Consider the following 13360-nt stretch of genomic DNA (forward strand, 5'->3'; position numbering starts at 1 on the left):
AGATCTACACAGATGGCAGTCTAATCGATGCCAAAGTAGGGGCAGCTTTTGTAGCCTACGAAAATGGGACATTAATAACCCCCCGAAAATTTAAGCTTGAAAGCTACTGCACTGTTTTCCAAGCAGAAATATTTGCTATCAGAGAACCTCTCGAGTGGACACTGAAAAGATTAAAGTTCCACAGATACGACTATGTTAACATATTCTCAGATAGCCAATCCAGTCTGGTAGCTCTCCAAAACCCATCATCCACACACCCACTAGTAAGAGACATTTTAACACTATCAACACAGCTTTGAATGATAGGAACAAACCCTAGATAGCACAGGGATAACCGGAAACGAGGAAGCTGATAAATACGCTAAACAAGCCACAACAGATAAAAGACCTTTAACCTACACACACTTCCCTCTAGGTTACGCAAAACAAAAACTAAACGAAGACACAATAGAGCTATGGAACCACAGATACACAACATCCGCCACAGGATTAATAACGCAGAAATTTATTCCAAACATAAACTTTGCCATCACTCTTGCCAGGAACTTAAAAATATCATACGAACTCACACAGATACTAACAGGCCACGGAGCAGTGCGAGCTTATCTAAAAAGATTTAAATTGAGGGATGATGACTGTTGTCCATGCGACGGCAACACATCTCAAACTGTGTGGCATGTCATCAACGACTGCCCTATACTAGAAAAGGAGCAATGGACTCTCAGGACTCGATGTAGACAGCAAAATCATGTAATTAACCTCCAAAAGCCTCACGAAGTACTAAGCAATAGAACAACACAAGAACACTACACAAAATGTTTAATCCTGGCCATAAAGAAAATTAAAGATATAAATGGAGGAACCTAATTAGCCTCACATCAATGCAACTAAAACACCCAACCACTTTGTACGAAAAAGCAAGGGCATGGTTATTAATATAAAGAAAAAACCATCGAAGAGTTAAGTACATAAAATAGTTTCTTTTTGAGTAAAATAAAACGGTGTTTTATGTGTGGAGTGGTAGCCATAAAATTAATAATATCCTGTAAGTTAGCCCAGTGAAACATGGCGGCATTATTTTGACGTTTAGGTATTATACTTATGATAGTATAATCAATTTTTGTCATTGTGCATCTAAAAATCTTAAATATAATAATGCGGTGTTATTAGTTGACTGTCTTTCTATGCACAATGAATTGATGTGATCTATCCATTCACATTTCACACTCCATTGCATTTTTATATAGCATAAACCCACTAAACATTAAAATGTAAACATCAATAGGTTTACGCTTTAAATATTAATATATTATAATAATTATTATAAAGAAAATATTTAAACATGTTTTATAAAAAATGTAGTTCAGCGTTCAGTCCTTACGCCTCTCTTCTACCCAACTTATCAATCTCTGTAATTAGTATGTATTGTATATATTGTAGAAATTATACCACTCAGCATTACAAGAGTGACACACTTCAATATTATGTATGTTTTGTGGTCAAACCAAAACAATGGAGCGGGAACGATAGTCCGCATTTCCTCAATCATAACTAGGTCAGTAGGGTCTTTTATGATTTATTTAATTGCGACAATGTCTCTTGTAAAATTTATGAACTGCATTTGTATAAATGCAAGAAAAATCCATAAATCCTCACTCCACTCAAGTCTCACTCGGAGCACTACTCATCTCGAGTCCAGTCTCTCGGTTATATTAACATCTCAGTACATCGCCAGTCAGTTCATTAATTTGGTCAAGCTCATCTAGGGATTGCAATACCGAATGATATTTCAATACCGGTTTTTTGGTATTTCTTATTGAATAACGGTATTAATACCGGTATTTCTTAAACATTAAAAAACAGAAGTAGGTGCTTATCAATAAAAATATAGTTATTAAAATCTTTTAAAAATATTATTTTATAGCATAACCTACATGCCTACATTTATTATGTTGACATTTAAAAATATGTATTGATCATAATTGTAGAACTAGTGATTTTTTACAAATAATTTGAATATATTGATAATTTTAACATAAGCCCTCAAAAGTTCATCAAGTGCAAATATGTCCGGCTGCAGGAAAAGGTTCTTAAATTCAACGCTTGGACAGTCATCAATAATTATTATAGAATAATTGAACATTTTTGTCACGTATGTTTTCTATTTCGAAATAATATTATGATAATTCATCGCGACAATTACTTATATAAATATATTTGATGAAATTTGTTTTATTATTTTTTCACCTCTGTTGGATTCACACAATATATTTGCATTTTAGCAGCACATAACTTTTAATTCATTTTTAAAAACGTAAACGAGTGTGCTTTCTTAATACCGAAAATTCCGGTATTGTGGATTTTTAAACCCGGTATTTCGGTATTTATAAATACTGGAATACCGATATTGCAATCCCTAAGCTCATCAATACATCTGTACCTGCGATTATAACATCACCCTGTCATCTTTATCATTGTATTTATTTATTCTTGTAACGATCAATAAACTCGCCTCAAAACCTTCGAGCAACCTTCGACCTTCTCTCTCCTCCCCAAAAATCATCCCGAAATATAATATATATATGATTTGAGTGTTGTCAAAGTGTTATCATTCACCTTCACTTGTTTTATATTAAAAAATATTATGTAAGCCGATGTAAAATAATTTTATTCATTCGTATCTGCTGTGATAATGGATTAAGCATGTTCCAATATACACAGCTAAGTAATGAATACGAATTCTAATAGGAATATCGATTAATTATTAATCAAACAATCTTACTACAATATGCTAATACTAGTATGTACCCGGCTTAGTAATCTAATGTAGAATGACACAACCACTTAATAACACTATGTAGAACAGTAGTAGGTAGGGAATCCAATCCCAAGCCAAAATTTTAATATAAAATATAAGTTAATATTAATATTTTTTATTTATACAAATTAGCAATGATAAAATCGGTCAAAAAGGTCTAATATAATAATATATACTATTTAAGACATTTAATGTAAATATTGTGTAATGTAGGTACTTATACGAGGTATAAATGAGACCTCTGCCATTCTGGGTAGTGCTGACCTGTGTGTCCCTGATAACTATCTTAGAAATAGGTAGAGAGAATCAATTGATTATTCTCCCAAGGTGAAGAACCAACCTGTCACTGGTAATGCCAATTGGGAGGGCGATAACTATGTTCAACCACATTGCTTTGGGTGTTGATATATTCCACTTGCGTGAGGGTGAGTTTAGGTGGACTAGCGATTTTTAAAATAGGGTCTCCTTAGCACACTCGGTGTACCTACTTCTTTGAACTTAATATAATATGAATAATTGTATTTTCACTGCTTTTGTATGTTTATATTATTATGTTCTCTTTAAAAAAAAAATATTTTTATCCTATGTATTACTTTGTATTTTCTTCTTCTTTATAATAATGTATCATGTCATGTTGTGAACGTCTTAAACTTATAATTTGTAATTTCTACAATATGTCATCATCAGCCGGGGTCAATCCACTGCTGGATGAAGGCCTCCCCGAGCTTTCTCCAACTCTCTCGGTCCTGTGTCGTTCGCTGCCACGTATTTCCGCCGAACTTAACCAGTTCGTCGATCCAGCGGCTTTTAGGGTTACCCTGTGGCCGTTTCGTACCCCTTGGGTACCATTGGATGACGGTATTTGTCCAGCGGCCGTCCTTTCGGCAAGCAATGTGCCCCGCCCATCTCCATTTCAGCTGTTTGGCAACGTCTATTACATCGCGTACTCTTGTCTGCTTCCTAACCCAATCGTTTCTCTTACGGTCCTTTCGCGTGATGCCCAACATGCACCTCTCCATGCCTCGCTATGTGACTCTTAGCTTTTGGACATCTCTCGTGTTGAGGGTCCACGTCTCGTAGCCATACGTGAGCACGGGTAGCACACATTGGTTGAACACCCTACGCTTAAGACATAATGGTAGGTCAATCTTGAAGATACTATTCAGACGTCCGAAAGCACTCCATCCCAGCTTTGTTCTTCGAGCAATTTCATCGTGCATGCTTCCGTCTATGGACACCTGCTGTCCGAGATAGATGTAGCTGCTGACTTGCTCGAGTTGGGTGCCAGAAATACAGATAATCGCAGGGTCCGAAAGTCGAGTACTCCACGCTGTGCAAAACTCTATGTAAAAACGTACGAGAAGATCTTCGTAAGTTCAATATGATCCTTGTAGAATCAATTGTTGCATCAGGAAGGAGCTTACATAAGAACAAGCAGCATCTGTCAATAGGGAGTCGGCAGATCACGATACTAAAAGCGCAAGATGGAAGTATCGTGCGTAACTGGGATCATATACTGGACACTGTTGTAGAGTTTTACAGCGCTCTATACAAAGATAACACTGACATCAATTCAGATCTTCCGGTGAACGGAGAATATGGAGATCCTCTTCCCGAGGTTACTACCACAGAGGTGGAATATGCTATAATGTGCATGAAGAGTGGGAAAGCCCCGGGAGAAGATGGGCTGACTATCGATGTTCTCAAACGGGCCGGGAGGACGGTGAGCGAAGTGCTCGCACGTCTGTTCACGTCTTGTCTGCACGAAGAGAACATCTCAGAGTCATGGAAAATGCCTCCATTATTATTCTCCATAAGAAAGGAGACACTGAAGATCTGAAAAACTATCGACCAATTAGTCTACTGCCAATTCTGTATAAGGTTTTCACGAAAATACTCTCAAACCGTCTCGAAACAATTCTAGACGAGAACCAACCAAGAGAGCAAGCCGGTTTCAGAAGAGGCTACAGTATTATGGATCATATACAAGTCGTCAGGGAAATCATAGAGCGCTACCAGGAATACAAACTGCCATTATATCTTGGTTTTATAGACTATGAAAAGGCGTTTGATTCCATCAAAAAATTCTCAATTATAGACGCCCTTAGCAACCAAGGAATTTCCAGACGCTACATAAACATATTGAACAGTATATACAGTGATGCCACAGCATGCGTGAAACTCCACAAACGGTCGTGTAAATTCCCCATTAACAAAGGTGTCCGGCAAGGTGATACCATTTCACCTAAACTATTCACCGCTACTCTTGAGGACTTATTTAGGAAACTTGATTGGGAGGAAAAGGGTGTTCCAATTAACGGAGAGCACCTCAGTCACCTGCGCTTTGCACATGATATTGTTATACTCTCACAAGACCCGCAAGACCTTCAAGGTAGAATGCAAGAACTCGCGGATGTCAGTCAAACGGTCGGTCTAAAGATAAATGTCTCAAAGACAAAAGTGATGAGGAACTGTTTTTCTACAATATGTAAAAATACATAAATTCAATTGAATTGAATTGATGCCTGAATTTGTATTCATGTGACACGTGCAAGACTAAGTATTTATTTTAATAATTTTGACGTAGTATTACGTCGGAAATTTAGAAGATGAACGTGGTTTATGGAAAAATTCATTCTCTATCTTTAGGAAAAACAAACCTTCTTCATTTCATTATTAATACAATGCATTTCCACCATAAATTGAGTGTTTCACAAGCATAGTGAACCAAGTCTATTCTGGATATTTTTGAGTAAGCTACGTTCAAACATAATATTTGAATATTTCTTATTCTGTAAGGCAGTGTTATATGATTTCTCTTACATAATAACTTAAATGTACTCAAAATAACACTTCAGAATTGTAATTGTACCCTTACAGAATTAGAAATACTCAAATATTATGTTTGAACCTAGCTTACTCAAAAATAACCAGAATGGACTTGGTTCACTATGCTTGTGTAAATGCTTGACAGTTGACACTATTAAACAAACCTTCTTTCCCTTTATTATTTTACCATGTGACGTTAGAAACCCGTGCTGTATTGGAATAATAATTGTCAAAAAAGGTAATTGATTGTACATGTTCTTTTTTTATTAATTGAAAAAAAAATACTAATTTTCGCTTTTACTCCAATAAGGGCATTATATAATGGAAGATAATTTATACATATTGGCATACTTATACACGAGAAATGATTTTTTCACATTCATTGTGTATTTTTGTTCACGATCAAATACACATTACAAAAATGCAGGTGATTTTCACGTCGTGGGATTCAATCCCACAACCAACAATTTTAATTACGAATATTCTTTCAGTACTGTACTGTTGGTAATATGTAGGTATAAATTTAAATGATGCACTCACATGCACAACTAACCACTGATATAGTAAAAACACGTAAACATTTCCGGTTTCACTTTCAACTCTTTCGTTTAAATCTTGTTTTCAAGTTTGTTACAAAGTATTGCATAAAGCTAGATCCAGAAGTATGCATCTTATCTATCTAAATAAATGATAAATTTTATTATAAATATTATCCTCATGCCAAAATTCTAAATAAAATATTACGTAAGTAATAACCACTAAAAATTATTGGATAGAAAATATCCTGAGCAATGAATATACAGTCATTTATTATGTCGCAAAACTTTGTTTGTATTAACAGATTTTTGTTTTTACGAGAAATTGATGTTAGCCACTTGCTCAACCTATTAGGTCCATACTCTGACTCCAAAAACAAATTGAAAAACAATATGTATATTTTGCCAGACCCAGAATTCGAACCTGGGACCTACGAGATTTTAAACCTACGCGTAAGTCGCTCAACCATCGTGGGCGTTATTAATATTTGTTTTAAGATACAAATTAGGAGAAATAGTAAATTTTCCATTCGATGTCGTAATGAAAAGTTTTGGTTTTCTTTTTAGCAGTTATTGCACTCATCGTCAAACTATTGTCCTACTATACAAAGAGCCAACTGCATGACGGTAATGTGAAACTACGCCTTAGTTTAAAGCGCGGTGATTCACATCTTCTCTTTCTCTTACTGGTGTACTAAAATATTCTCGCATCCTGGAAAGTCGCTAAATACTATACACACATTATATAGGTACTGTAGGTGTAGCATGGCTCCGACATGAGGGGGCTGACAGGGCTCTGGCGGGGCTGGCGTGGCGGATCGACCAAAATAAGTGAGATAAACATACATCACAAATTTCCTCTAATGGTAAAAAAGTCACCTGCGGCGCTATTTTACTTAAAAAATATTAACATTTAGTTGTGTGATACAATTTTTTATTATTGCCTCCATAATTCAAGTAGATTTATTCAACAATACATAATAATCGCTGCAAGTACATCGAATACTCTTAATTTTACTTGAAGTAACATTTAGATAACTACTCTGTAGGTAGAGCGTCCCACTGTCTTTGACCATAGCAATGTGTAGGGTATCCGTCAAAGATCCTGGCCTGGGGGTCCGCTTCAAGATGTGGGAGCCATGCTGTAGAACGACTGGATACTGCCAAGAATGACAGCGATTCTTGTGGGCGATATTATGCTCAAATTAAGAAGTGGATATGAACTAAGGAAGAAAGGATGTACTACCTACTATTTAATGTAGCAACAGAATATAAAGCATACATCTTAGTACAGTGTTTAAAATACACACTATTGGTGCAAGTAAATCCATGCACGTGTAATGCGCTATTATATTAGCTCTCCAACAATGATTGATGCATTACATCCAGTAGGTATATCATGCTTTTTTCTAAATAGTGTATAATATTAATGGTCTTCCATCAAGTATTGACAGTAAACAACTTTAAGTCTCACGAAATATTTACGCTTGCAGTCTTCTGCCTCTGGCTATACTTGAAACATTGAGCGGCAATGATAAAAAAACAAATTAAGTCAACAGTTTAAAGCGTTCCTTGTCAGCAAACACTTCAAAATAAATTGCTGTGATATATTATTTAAATCATTTCTGAATTCCGCCGATTATCATTGAAGCTAAGCTGGTTTATGGCCTGGCTTAATCGTTATTTTTTAAGTAGTTTTTTCTTTGGATAGGTGGTAATAATAATGATAAATAATGCTTATGCCCAAATTGAATATATTATTTAATATTATAGATTATAAATTTATAAGTTATAATTATAATATTATATAAATTATACTTCGCCATTCATATTGATGGCTTGATGCATAAATATTTATTGTATGTACGTCCAGTTTTTACCAAAATTTAGTATTAAATAAGTACATAAATCCCGTGGCGTAATCCATATGGCGTGTGTATTATAAAATTATGTTTTGGGGATGAGTGAGGTGGTGTAGAGATAAAGTCGTTGTTGCTTGGGTGTTGTGAGGGGAGTTTATTTTTCGATACAAGAATAAATAAATACAATATTAAAGATGACAGCGTGAGGTTATAATCGCAGGTACGAATGTACTGGTGAAATCGATGTGACCGTGAGATTGGTTATAGTAATGAACTGAGAGACTGGACTCGAGTGGAATGACGGTTGACTATGTCGAGTGACCGGACTCAATAATATTGTCAGAGTGGTGTGTCGTGTGGGGGTTTATGGATTGTGTTTTTTTATTTATACAAATGCATTCCATATATTATAAAGAGACATTGTCGCAATTAACAAATCATAATTGACCCTACTGATCTAGTAAATATTGATGAAATGCTGACGATCGTTTTCGCTCTATTGTTTTGTTTTGACAACGAAACGTTCACATTTAAAGAGTGTTATGATTGTTACAATGATATAACAATATAAGTTAATAGCTGAAGTACCCGGCTTCGTACGAGGTTGCTTCATTGATTGACATACCTACATTTAGAGTTCGGTTTCGGGAATTCTCGAGAAATTTTCGAGATATTCCATCCCGAATCTCGAAATCCTGGATCTCGAGAATCTTTTCTCGGGAATCGGGATTTCTTTATTATCAAATATTATTTGAAAAAAAAAAAGATTTTCTGTATGAAAAAAGTGGACAAAAATACAAAACGTTCAAAGACTGATCGGGGCATTAAACACAATTAAGCGAACGTCGACTCAAAATGAGCGCAATTTTTGCAACATCAGGGAGTTTTGTGTCTGAAAAGCGTACGCGATTGTCTGCCGCAGCGATTGACAATCTGTGTTTTTTGAAAATCCATTTTAATAAGTAATGTTTTGCATTATTTTTGTTTTCCTACTTCTATTTTGTTTGTCTTCTTATATAAATAAAAAAAAATCATATTTTTTTAAATTTGTCTGTTTTTACACTGATTTTAGGAATTTTACAAGTTTTTTAAAATTTCCCGTTATCTCGAGAATTCTTTTCTGGACATCCCGAATCTCGAGAATTCAAAATTTCATCATTTCGGGAAATCCCAAATTTCGAGATTGATATTTTCTCGGGAAATACCCAACTCTACCTACATTTATCTTACTTAACATAACGATAATAGGTACTTAATTACATTATTCATTATTAATGTCAAAATGAACATAATTCTTACAACCAAATAAACAATAGAAATGAAAATCGAATCCTAAATGAGGAAACTTTATCTTTTGTGAAAATTTAAGATTGAAATTGGCAGGGAAGAAACAAACAGACTTCATATAATTTGTATAGATGTCAGTTGAGACGAATTGGAAAATGAAATAAAACAAACAAATTTACATGTAAAAGGTTCATTCCTTAGTGATACTTCAAAATACTGTACTATCTTTTGAGTGACCATGACTTTCCACACCTTTCGATCTTCAGCTTCTCTCAGACCAGAGTAAAGGCTGCCCCCAGTCAGGTCCTTCACTTGATCGCTCCAACGCTCTCATCTGCTTCGCCTTCCCCGAAGTCTACTCAAAACCACCAGTCTCTCCAGTAGGGAATCCAATCCCGAGTCAAAATTCTGATCCCGGGATTTCAGGATTATAATTTGACAATCCCGGGACTGGTCCCGTGATTGGCATTTTTTTCCATTGTTAATATAAAAATTTTATATTTACAAATAACATTGATAAAATCGGTCAAAAATATATCTAGTATAAATTATACTATTTAAGACATTTATTGTTAATATTGTATACGTTCAATCTTGGAAATACTTAAGTTTAATGGAGTAAATAATATTGTAATATAAATAATAATGTGGATTTAATATGAGATTGCTATTTCTGATAGTAAAGACTTAATGAATGGGTTAGTGAGATTTAAAATAGTCAAGCAAATCATGGTGTACCTATGGCCTTCCCGCTACATAAATCTAATTAGTCAGCCAAATATGAAACTACCGTAAAACGTATGAGATCATGGTGAAATTACTTTGTTAATAGTGGCTAAGCATTGTTTTTTTCTAATCTTTCTCATTTTTATTAATTCATGTGAAGAAATAAAATGAATCGGCAACTTACACATGGGTATAACTCAAACTCAGTTCATTTCTAATGTAGTTATTTGTTATTAAAGTATTTTTTCTGTTATATTTTCATTTTTATTTTATTTTCCATAAAAATTGATAAAAACATCAATCCCGAAAGTTTCGGGATTATGTTTATCAATCCCGGGATTCGTAGGTATCAAAAATAGCTCGGGATCCCGGGATTGGAATTCCTAGATGCGATGGATCTAGAATGCTCCATAAAATTTATGAAGAACCCCTGTAGGCACTCGGCCCTCGGGCCACCCCTGGAGAAGATGGGCAGATAACATAGGTATCGAAAATAGCTCGGGATCCCGGGATCCCGGGATTGGAATCCCTACTCTCCAGGTTATCCGGTCCGCGACAAATAATATGTCCAAAAACTGCAGTCCATAAGTGACGTTTTTTTACCCCGTTATCTGATCATCACACTTCGTTACCGTCCCCTATCTAAATAATGTCAAATCGTTGAACTCCCCTTTCATATTCTTTAAAAAATGAGTTTATATTGTATTGTCCCTCTTTACCCTTCTACGCCACAAATGATCACCTTATATCAGACGTCATAAATGAACAACCTCATAATATTATGCATCCATGAAAGTTTTTCTGTATTACTGAAACTCATGATTTCCTCGAGCAGTTCATAATATCTGCACACGATTTTCCTATAGTCCATACTATCCCTGGACTCAGTTTCTTAGATTGCCGACACCCATGAAGATTCGGTCGTATTGTTGATTTAATCGACCCAGCATGTAGATATTTATCTTTTTGTCCTTTAACGATGGACATATTGGTATACCTCGCAATCCAGGACATATTAACTATACACCTCCAAAAAGATATCTCAAAAGCATGTATCCTATTCGATCGATTATAGATACAGAAATTCTAATAATTAAACCAAACTATAAATTACTGATCGTACAGGGTGTATGTAATGTTTACATGTAAGTAAACTATACGTGTTACTTTACGCCATAAAATAGTATATCATGACTTACTGGAAAGAGATGGCCGTATAGCATTGAGATTAAAAAAAAAAAGTTTTTCGTGTAGCATTACAGACAGTAGGTATTGCTCCAATATTGTTCGATTCAATAAGAACAATCATTTGATATTGATTTCTATCATGTATCTGGTATATAACGCAGTCATATTATTAGATATTTGATTGTTACGACTTGATACTTACGAGCACCTACCAGAATTATATAGAAATTATACGATATGATTGTATTTCTAATTCTCACATACCTATTTTCTTCTGTGTTACCATTGTTGTTATTACCTATTTTTACATGTTTTTATTGTAAGTTAAGTTATGTATACTATATAGCCATATATTTCCGATACAACAGCTCACGATGAACTTTGATACGGCCTACTCTTCATCATCAGGGGCGCGACAACCCGGTGTGGGTCCTGACTCCTGTCCTCCTCCAACAACTCCCTCCACCTGTCCCTATCCAGTGTGGCCGCTTTCCAATTCGGTACCCCCAGAATACGGCAGTCACTGGCAGCTCCATCCAACTAGCGAATCTTTGGCCTGCCTCTTCTTCTACGCCCTATTGGATTACTGGACATCACTCTCTTTGCCGGTTCATTGTCATTCATACGATTCACATGACCTAGCCATCGCAGTCTCCCAATATTAATTGATTGGACTGCGCTGCAATCTTCGTACAGCCCGTAGAGCTCAGCATTATATCTTCTCCTTCAATTGGTGCCGTCCCTGATCGGTCCATATATACGACGGAGAATTTTTCTTTCAAAAATGTTCAGGGCTCGTTCATTTCGCAGAGTTAATGTCCAGGTTTCCGATGCGTAGGTGAGTACTGGCTTTACAAGTGTCTTGTAAAGAGTGCTTTTAGTTCGGCGAGATAGTATGCGGGACTTAAAATGTCTTAACAGGCCAAAGTAGCATTTATTCGCAGACATGATTCTCTTGTTGATTTCTTCTGTAATATCATAATGGCCTACTGCATACGTACAAATATCCGGACGCGATATGTATTCAGTTTAAATACAAATAATAAGCAAAACGGAAAGTAGCAGACACAATTGCATCATTTCGGATCACTAAATGATACGATATACCTACGGACATGCAATGAATGGATATCGGCCATTAGAAAGGTAATAGGTAATATTCAGACGCTCTTGATATTAGCCCAATGTATGACTAATCACAATGGCTGATTTTGCAATACAATATAAATAATATTATAATGTAATTGTTCATAATATTACATTTTATTTATACTTATATATTTGGATTCGATCGGTAGATAGACAGCTAATTTATCGACCATCTGGCTGAAATTCCTCCGACATCTCAAATAACTGCAATGGACAAAATCGACCAAGAATACATTCTTGAGTTCAAACTCAAACTGGAGTAGGTATAGTACATGTGTTTGTCTGTATGTGAAAACAAACGGGTGAATGGTTCCGCCAAATCGACCAAAGGAAAACAAAACCAGTCGCGTTCGGTCTCACAATGTTTCTCATTATTACCCAATAGCAGGGGTACACATCGACTTGTTCGAATTTTAAATAATTATTCTTAATTTTATTTCAAACTATAATAATATGTCTTTTGAAATTTCGTCGCTATAGATTGATTTGTCGAATATCCGTTTTTGACGAAATCGACCTTTTAATGCAGAATGATTTTTTGTATCTGAATGGACCAGAACCGTCCTTTTCTTTAAATTACTTTATAATGAATACAGCATTAATATGCTGCAAAAACAACAATTTAAATACCTCCATGTATTTAAATATAGGATAATGTAATTTGTATTTCACCTCCTGAACATTTGACATTTGGTCTATTCGACAAACCAATCCAGAGCGGCGATTTATTACGGCATATCCAGAGGATACACTGGTTACAGATTAGCATAAAAGGTTCTTGTCGGTTTACGTTTACAGGAAGCCAGCGGCAAAAAATATTTGAAAATAGCTAATATACTGGATTATTTGTTAGGTTATATTTAGTTTTCATTCTTGAATTCATGAATTTTGCCAAATTCGGCTATAAAAATTGGCACGGTTCCCGCCTGGCTTCCTGTAAACCGACGTGTACCGCATAAAATGTT

General features: G+C 35.4%; 1 protein-coding gene across 1 annotated transcript in view; it reads left to right on the forward strand.

Annotated features, from left to right (window-relative positions):
• Positions 1-4199: 4199 nt before the first annotated feature.
• Positions 4200-13360, forward strand: part of LOC147063873 (uncharacterized) — a 93192-nt gene continuing 84031 nt past the window's right edge. Inside the window, exon 1 of the mRNA XM_085959106.1 lies at positions 4200-4600. Within this exon, the coding sequence (XP_085815232.1) occupies positions 4200-4600 (401 nt within the window). The remainder of the gene's footprint in view (positions 4601-13360) is intronic.

Source organism: Rhyacophila brunnea, unplaced genomic scaffold (assembly GCF_057557595.1).
Source record: "Rhyacophila brunnea isolate RB1 unplaced genomic scaffold, BYU_Rbru_1.0 scaffold_8, whole genome shotgun sequence".
Taxonomy (NCBI): Eukaryota; Metazoa; Arthropoda; class Insecta; order Trichoptera; family Rhyacophilidae; genus Rhyacophila; species Rhyacophila brunnea.